The sequence below is a fragment of the Otolemur garnettii genome, unplaced genomic scaffold, assembly GCF_000181295.1.
Source record: "Otolemur garnettii isolate 467f Iridium unplaced genomic scaffold, OtoGar3 scaffold00022, whole genome shotgun sequence".
NCBI classification, from domain to species: domain Eukaryota; kingdom Metazoa; phylum Chordata; class Mammalia; order Primates; family Galagidae; genus Otolemur; species Otolemur garnettii.
Window position 1 is genome coordinate 17,017,797 of NW_003852417.1, and position 8,991 is coordinate 17,026,787.

Here is an 8,991-nt window from a genome sequence, read left to right on the forward strand (position 1 = left end):
AGAAAGGAGAAAAAAGGAGGTATAAATAAGAATGATGGGGAGAGAAGGAGGAAAGGAGTAAGGAGAATGAAAAGAAAATGCAAGAAGAGGCCAAGTGATGACTTACTCCAGTAATTCTAGCACTCTGGGAGGCTGAGGGAGGAGGATTGCTCCAAGCCAAGAATTTGAAATCAGCCTGAGCAAGGGGGAGATCTCTTCTCTACAAATAATGGAAAAGTAAGCAGGATGTGGCAGCACAGGCCTATAGCCCCAGCTACTTGGTAAGCTGAGACAAAAGGATCGCTGGAGCCCGGGAATTTGAGATTGCTGTGAACACTCCAGCAGGGTTGAAGGATGGAGAGCAGGTCTTGGGGGTGGGGGAGAAGCAAGACGAGGATGCATTTGGGAGTAGGCTCCACCACCTTTCAATTTTTTACCCGGTGTTAAGACTGTGGCAGTAGGGAAGGGTTGCCTCCTCTGTATCGACCTTTTGGCTCTTGCGGATTTCAAAAATACTGGCCAAGGCCTGGAGCAGGTTCTTTGAGCACAGCACCGAAGCGTCCATTTCACCGGGATGTTCTCCTTGCGCCCAGGTGTTCCTCAGCCTTCCTCTTCTAGCTCAGGAAGGCCTATTAATTACATCATTCCAACTGGAGCAGCGCGGCCAGTTTTTTCATTTCAAACTCCTGCTCTTCTGAACTTCGCCCTGCTCCTTTAGGAAACCCGGATGGAGCTCTGTTTCCCCTGTCACGGCTAGCCCAAGTGGGAAGGCGCTCTAGGATGTGTCTCATTTTAGCAAAGTGGCTATTAATGGACCCAGGGCGCTGCTTTTTCTCTCACATACGAGCTACACCTGCACGGGAGCACATGCCCACCCCCGCCTGTAGCTGCGCCCAGATCTTCAGCTCCACACACCTGACAAACTCTGAGCGGGGAAACCCCCAGCCTAGTCCGCAGCGCGACCCTGGGAAATAAACCAAAGGTGTGCGGCGGCGTCCCCAACCACTCCACTGTGCTGCGCCTGCGCAGTCACTGGGGAGCCCCTCCTGCGGGGCGTGCTCGTAGCGCTGCTCGCCCTATCAGGCGGCCACAGGGAGCGCGCTCGCGGCCTCGCCCTCTCTCGCCCCGCCCCTCTTGCCTTTCGGTAGGGCCTCAGACTGAGGCTTGGAGACACGAGCGCTTCGCTCTTCACCCCTGCGTGCCCCACACCCTCTTGCGCGCCCCACGGCCTCTTGCGCGCGTGCGCAGAGGCGGACCGCAGGGTGAGGGCGGGAGGGAAGGGCGGGCGTACGTCCTTGCGTGCGTCTCAGGCAGCGCGCACGCCGGCGTGAGAGGGCACGGGGAAAAGGTGGCTAAGGCTGGGGCGGCTCGGCTTCCTGGGGCTATGTAGCTGAGCTCGTTGGCTCCGGGGTCCTTCTTCGCTGCCCTAGCCGCGTGCTAGCGCCGGAGTTTCTGTTCCGGAGAGAGACTGCCCTTACGCTCACCGCGCTCCCTCGACGGCAGAGCTCGCTTGCTCGCCCGTGGGAGCGTCCCGGCCGAGCAGCCCTGAAGGGGGAGGGGAGGCCATTTTGTCCCGACCGACTCCCCGGAACCGGGCGGAGCGGCTGGGAGAGGCTGCGGAGCCGCGGTCGCCGCCCTCGGAGGCACCGGACGCCGCTCCCGTCGGGGCTTCCTCGACGAGGCCTTTCGTAGGTTCCCTGCGCCTGCTTCAGTCTTCCTTTTTTACCCACGCTTCCCCGGTCCTCCGGCCTGAGAACACCCGGGAGAGGAGTTGGCGGTAGTGAGAGGGACCGATCCCTTGGGGCCGCCGGCGGCGAGAGCCTGAGCCGCTCCTCCCAATGGCGAAGAAGACGTACGACCTGCTTTTCAAGCTGCTCCTGATCGGAGACTCGGGAGTGGGGAAGACCTGCGTCCTTTTTCGTTTTTCGGATGATGCCTTCAATACCACCTTCATTTCCACCATAGGTAAGACCTGTGGGAGGATGGTGAATGATCCTTGTAGCTGCAAACCGTTTCTTTTGCTCCAGACATCTTGCTTCCCATAATATACGCCTTTGTTTCAGTGATTCCGATTCCAAACGACAGACCCAAGTTACTGTTTGAATCGGCATCGAGCTTACTGGGGCGGGGTCTTCCCATGCTTTCCATCCGGTCTTTTGCTTTCAAGTCTCCCACTCTTCTCAGTTCCTGCTGTTACAAAATATGCAGCATTTAACCACGTTCCAGAATTCTAATTCTTAAAGCGAGTGGACTGGGTTTTTCCACATTTGTGTGGAGTTGCTAGATGTGTGATATTTTCAAGCGGCGTATTTCACTGGTTGCCATTGAAGCAGGACTAGCTATTTGGGAAAAGTCTGAATTTATACTTTTGCGGCGAAAAGAAGATTCCATATGGTCATAACTTACAGTAAACTTGAGGGTTTGTGTGAAGAATAATTACAGCAAATTAGAGGGGAAAAGTGAGTTGCCAGCGTTGAGTAATCCATTGATGTGTCAAACAATCGGAGGCTTTTCGCGCTTGGGGTGGGACTCTGGCGTATTTGCTCACAGTCCTTTTGGAGACATCTACAGAAGCAGTAATCTGAGGGAGTTGGTCAGTTTCTGCCCTCAAACCGGAGAGAATGAAGTCAAGTTTTCCCTTCTATTTGACTCTAGAATTTACAGGGAAATATTTTGCCAGTCCCATCCATAAGGACTTTTATTGTACTTTCACCACGTTTCAGAATCACTTAGTGTGGAAGTCAAAGCTAAAGACTGACCTTTTTATTTGAGTTGCCCGGTTAGGAAAAGAAAAGGAAAGGCCCTAGGAAAGTCCCCTTTGACTGTGGTTAGAAAATTAAATCGCTCCGACCCTAATTGTGCTAAATTAATTGTATAGGAAACCTTTCCCAGTAAATTTCTTAAAGGACACACACGTGCCTTTGTCACTTGAAGTTCAGAATTCATCATTGGGGTACTGCAACGAAACCTGTTCATAATGTAATTAACTGAGAATTGTCAAAATTAAATGATTTCGAACAATTTATAGCATTATTGAAATCATTGATTTGGATTTTTTATGAGAAATATTAGCTACTTAGTTCATTTTTATAAAACAAAGTATACTGAAGTTGGACAAGTGACTAGATTTTAATTTCATTTACCTTTGGTGGGGAGGAATCAGCATTTCCCGAGTATCATATTGTTCTCTTGGTGAGGCATAAATTTCTTGAAACTTAGAACTTGTCTACCTTGTGGGGGTTAGTGCTTCTTAGTACTAAGTTTGCTTTTTATATTCCACTTTTAGCTGTAGCTGGGTGGGTCAGGTGTTTAGATCAGTCAGCAAATATTTATTGAGCACCTAATGTTAGGTCCTGGAGATAAGTGGTGAACACAGTAGACTCCTTGAGGAGCATTCTGCTGGGAATAATCATCGTGTAGTATGGAGGGGTGACTTCTATATTGTGTCAGGTCTGAGTAGGCTTGCATTGAGATGATATCTGAAACGAAGTCTAAAGGACAAATAGGAATTGGGGCAGAGGGGCCAGATAGGGCCTTTCTGGAATCTTTTTGCAAAGGATATATATATTCAAAACTAAAACCCGAGCTTGTAAGCTATGAGTGTCCAGCCTGCCGCCCTTTGCTGATCTGTGGTGTCAGGTATCTTGAAAAGTATGCACAGACCTTTTTTTTTTTTTTTTTTTTTTTTTTGCCAATCAGCTTTTGTTAGTGTTTGTGTATTTAATATGTGGCCTAAGGCAACTCCTCTTTCAATGAAAAAAGAAAAAGATACCCCTGTGTGAGATAATGGCATAATCTTTTTTTCTAGTCTTTTTTTTACTTGGAAAATGAGTGGTGGTTTGGATGAAGCCTATGGGGTTGGCATCCTGGTTCCACAGGTTACTAAACTGTGCAACTTTGGCAAGTTACTTAATCTCTCTCTGCATCGGATTCTTTTTAAAATAGTGTTAATGATAGTGTCTACCACATGGCGTAGTTGGAAAGATTCTATGGATCAGTGAGAATAATGTACTTAACACAATGCCAGGTACTTTGTAGGAAGACAGTACGTATTAGTTATGTAGAGAATATGTAATGTAGAGAATATGTAACTCTTTTTTTTTTTTTTTTTTTTTTTTTTTTTTGAGATAGAGCCTCAAGCTGTCCCCCTGGGTAGAGTGCCATGGCATTACAGCTCACAGCAACCTCCAACTCCTGGGCTCAAGCGAGTCTCCTGCCTCTGCCTCCCAAGTAGCTAGGACCACAGGCACCCGCCACAACGCCCGGCTATTTTTTGGTTGCAGCCGTCATTGTTGTTTTGGCGGGTCCAGGCTGGGGATTCGAACCCGCCACCTTAGGAGTACGTGGCTGGCGCCTTAGCCGGTTGAGCTATAGGCGCCCAGCCGAGAATATGTAACTCTTTCTCCCTGCTGAAGTGTGGCAGAACTGTTACTTTATGTATTGAATGTCCTGCAGGCAGTAGTCACCCAAATATTTGTTGGTGCTGTAAGACTTTCGATATTTTCATACTGTAATATAAAAATGTTTGGTATTTTCTTTCTTTCTTTCTTTTTTTTGAGACAGAGTCTCAAGCTGTCATCCTGGGTAGAGTGCGGGGTGTCATAGCTCGCAGCAACCTCCCAATTCAGGCTCAAGTGATCTTTTTGCGTCAGTTTTTCTATTTTTAGTAGAGATGGGCGGGGAGTCTCACTTTTGCTCAGTCTGGTCTAGAACTTGTGAGCTCAAGCAATCCACCTGCCTCCCCCTCCCACAGTGCTAGGATTACTGGCATGAGCCACTGTGCCCAACAGGCTGGTCTTTTTATATATAAGATAATTGAATAGTGTAAGCTGAGAAAATGAATAAAATTCTGAGTACAGCTCAAGCACATTAATGTATTAGTTCCTTTTTTTTTTTTGTGAGATAGATTCTTGCCCTTGGTAGAGTTCTGCGGCGTCACAGCTCACGGCAACCTTAAACTCTTGGACTTAAGTGATTCTCTTGCCTCAGCCTCCCAAGTAGTTGGGACTACAGGCGCCCACCACAGTGCCTGGTTATTTTGTTGTTGTAGTTGTCGTTGTTTAGCAGGCCCAGGTTGGGTTCTAACCTGCCAGCCCCGGTGCATGTGGCTGGCACCCTAACCACTGAGCTACAGATGCTGAGCCAAAGTGTTAGTTTTGTTCACAGGTTTAGGAATCTACTGTTGCCTTAAACCAGTACTGTCCAGAAGAAATAATTTCAGCCACATAATAATAATTTAACTTTTTAAAGCAGCACATTTAAAATAGGGAAAGAGGCTCGGTGCCTGTGGCTCAAGCAGCTAAAGCACCAGCCACATACACCTAAGCTGGTGGGCTCGAATCCAGCCTGGGCCCGCCAAACAACACTGATGGCTACAACCAAAAAATAGCAGGGCGTTGTGGCAGGCGCCTGTAGTCACAGCTACTTGGGAGGTAGAGGCAGGAGAATCGCTTGAGCCCAGGTGTCAGAGGTTGCTGCAAGCTGTGATGCCACGACACTCTACCCAGGGCAACAGCTTGAGGCTCTGTCTTAAAAAAAAAAAATAGGGAAAGAAAATTATAATAATATATTTTAACCCATAGCTGAAATGTGATTTTATTGTATAATTAAGATTTTTAAAATTGTTGATATATTTTACATTCTTTTTCTCTGGTGTATAAACTATACTTACCGCTCATTTCCTCTCAATTTAGATTAGGCATATTTCAAGTGCTCAATAGCTACGTGTGGGTAGTGGCTACCAATAGAAACACTTTTTGTGTGTTTAAGCCTGGAAATCGAATCATAGGTTTAAGTTGTCTTGAATATATGCTTTTACTGGAAATACTTCGAATGTATGCTATTAGGATGTTAAAAAATTTTTTTTGGGTAACATACCTGAATTTGGAAAGATATTTTAAATTTTATCAGGTGACTAGCATTTTGTTTTTTTAGTCTAGATCATTCACTTAAGAATAAATGATAGTGAAATTTGTGAGTTGCCACTTGACTGTTAAAACATCTGGGGGGGGGTATGGATTGTAAGAAGTAGTTATCTTACAGATGTTTAGAAGGACTGGCCTGCTAAAAGAAGGCAGGCCTTCATACAGTGCTTATAATCTCACAAAAACTACCATGTTTATGTTTCTGTAAATTTTCATATTAGAAATGAGTGATATTTATGGTCGGATTTATTGCATACAGTTGCAAAAATAAATTACTGGTATGTTCCACACTCGACCAATCTCGAGTGAAGCCAAGGGCACTAGAATACAAGTCAAACAAGGGCAGAGATCTCTTGTCTTTTTCTTTTTTTGCTGATATGTGCTAAGCATGTAGGAGAGTACCTGCATTTAGTGAGTGTAAGAGGAATAATAAAGGAAGGCAGGTAGGTAGACAGGTAGTAGGATCAGGATCCTCCTCAGTATGGGATCAGGGTTAGTTTATTTCAATATTTTCCTTTTTATCCACTTTCTGAGCATTATGGGAAGTAAGTTGGAAGCATATTTTACTTTGAGAATATTAGCTGTTTGGCTTTAAGAGTAATTTTAGGGCAAGATTGGTCTTGGAAATTCAAAGATTGTTTGAAAGTAGTTAAGATTTCATTTTTTGTTTGTTTTTTTGCTTTTGGATGAGTAGATTTCAATGGTTGATTAGACCATAACCACCTTGGTAGTAGGAGCTCAAGAAAGCATCACCCATTAATGTGATATGGTAGTTACATGGACTTGTCCCTAAAGCGACTTAAATTTTTAGTCAGCTATTTCTTTTTTTTTTTTTGAGACAGAGCCTCAAGCTGTCCCCCTGGGTAGAGTGCCGTGGCATTACAGCTCACAGCAACCTCCAACTCCTGGGCTCAAGCGAGTCTCCTGCCTCCGCCTCCCAAGTAGCTGGGACCACAGGCGCCCGCCACAACGCCCGGCTATTTTTTGGTTGCAGCCGTCATTGTTGTTTGGCGGGTCCGGGCTGGGGATTCGAACCCGCCACCTTAGGTGTACGTGGCTGGCGCCTTAGCCGGTTGAGCTATAGGCGCCGAGCCTAGTCAGCTATTTCTAAGGCTGCATGTAAGAAATTAGGTTGGTATAGGCTTTTGTCTCTTGGAGTGGTATTTATGCATCCATTTTGTTGTCTGAGTGTTTTTGCTAAGCTTTGGAAGAGTAGATTGCTTCCACTAACCTGCATTAAGAACTGATTGATTAAATTGAACTGAGCCAAATTTATATGGAGTAGCTGCTTTTTAGAGAAATAAGCAGAAATGTTTGTCATACTAAATGTGTCTAGGGTCTGCTGTGATACTCAGGCAGCAGCAGCTCATGCTGCAAGAATGCTAGTGCACCTAAAGAATTTCTCACATTTGAACTTTTAGGATTGATTTAAAAACTATTAAGACATTTCTCTAAAGAAGATAAACAAAGCTAGTAAGCACATGGAAGGATACTGAACATCACCACTAATAGGGATATGCAAGTTAATACTATAATGAAAAGTTACTTTACCTTTACTTTGTTTTATAATCAAAAAAACACAGAACATGTGTTCATGAGGATGTAGAGAAGTTGGAGCCCTGGTGCATTGCTGGTGGAATGAATGTGTAGTCACATTAGGAAACGATATAGTGATTACGCAAAATACTAAAAATTGAATTACCACATGAACCAGTACTTGCACTTCATAGTTATACCTAACAGAATTTAGTTTTTTTAAAATTCTGTTTATCTTTTATTTAGAGATAGGGTCTTGCTTTGTTGCCGAGGCCAGAGTGCAGTGGCGTGATCATAGCTCACTGCAGCCTCAAACTCCTAGGCTTAGGGGTGGCACCCATGGCTCAAAGGAGTAGGGCGTTTGCCCCATATGCCGGAGGTGGTAGTAGGAGCTCAAGAAAGCAGTCCTGGCCAAAAACTGCAAAAAAAAAGAAAGAAAGAAAGAAAAAAAGAAAAGAAAGAAAAGAAAAAGAAAAAATCTTCTAGGCTTAGGCGATCTTTTCTCTTCAGCTTACTGAGCAGTTGGGAACTATAGGCAAACACCACTACACCCAGTTAATTAAAAAAAATTGCAATGTTGCCCTTTGTAGGTCTATTCTCCTGGCCTCAAGCAGTCTTTGGCCTCAGACTCGTAAGTAGGTGGGATTATAGGCAGAACCCACTACCTGGCCAAAAAGAATGTAAAGTAGGGATTTCATCAAATATTTGTGTACCAGTCTTCATAGCAGCATTATTTGTTGTAGCCAAAATGTAGAAACAACTTAAATGAGTATCAGTGGATGAATGGATAAACAGGAGTGTGGTAGACATACAATAGAATATTATTCAGCCTTACAAAGGAATAAACTTCTGATACATGCTGCAACAGTAGACAAGCAAGGTGCAAAAGGACAAATGATGTATGAGGTACCAGAATAGACAAATTAATAGATAAAGTGGAATAGTGGTTACCAGGGTTCCAGAGGCAGGGTAAAGGGGAGTTACTGCTTAACCAGCCCAGGGTTTGGGATGGTTAATGGTGATGGTTGCATAATGCTGTAAATTTATTTAATGCCACTGAATTATGCTTAATGGTTAAAATACACAAATAGACAAATATTGAATGATTCCACTTAGATGAGGTATCTAAAGTTGTCAAATTCATATAAACAGTGGAATGGTGATTACCAGAGAATAAGGGGAAGGGAAATAAGGAGTTACAGGTATAAAAAACATTTCAGTTTTGCAAGAAGAAAATGTACAATGTGATGTATTTAAGACTACTGAACTGTACACTTCAAAATGGTTAAGACAGGAAATTTAGTGTCACTGTGTTTTATACCACAATTTTAAGAACTAATTTAAATGCTAACTTTTGTTACATATATTTCACCCTCTCCCCCCAGACAAGCCCTTGACCTAGCTGTCTAAAAAGAGCGTTTGATCACAGATGGTCTCTTCTTGTTCTAAGTGTTAACCATTAGTAAGTCAAGATCTGTTATGGTACTTTCTTAAGCTGTAAAATCACTGATCTGTACTTATTATTATTATTATTATTATTTTTTTTTTTTTT

The 8,991-nt window shown here is 44.1% G+C and overlaps 1 protein-coding gene across 1 annotated transcript in view; it reads left to right on the forward strand.

Annotated features, from left to right (window-relative positions):
* The first annotated feature begins 1,040 nt into the window (after positions 1-1,040).
* The window catches only part of RAB10 (RAB10, member RAS oncogene family), a 96,519-nt gene continuing 88,568 nt past the window's right edge, over positions 1,041-8,991 (forward strand). Inside the window, exon 1 of the mRNA XM_003787449.3 lies at positions 1,041-1,944. Within this exon, the coding sequence (XP_003787497.1) occupies positions 1,818-1,944 (127 nt within the window). The 5' untranslated portion in view covers positions 1,041-1,817. The remainder of the gene's footprint in view (positions 1,945-8,991) is intronic.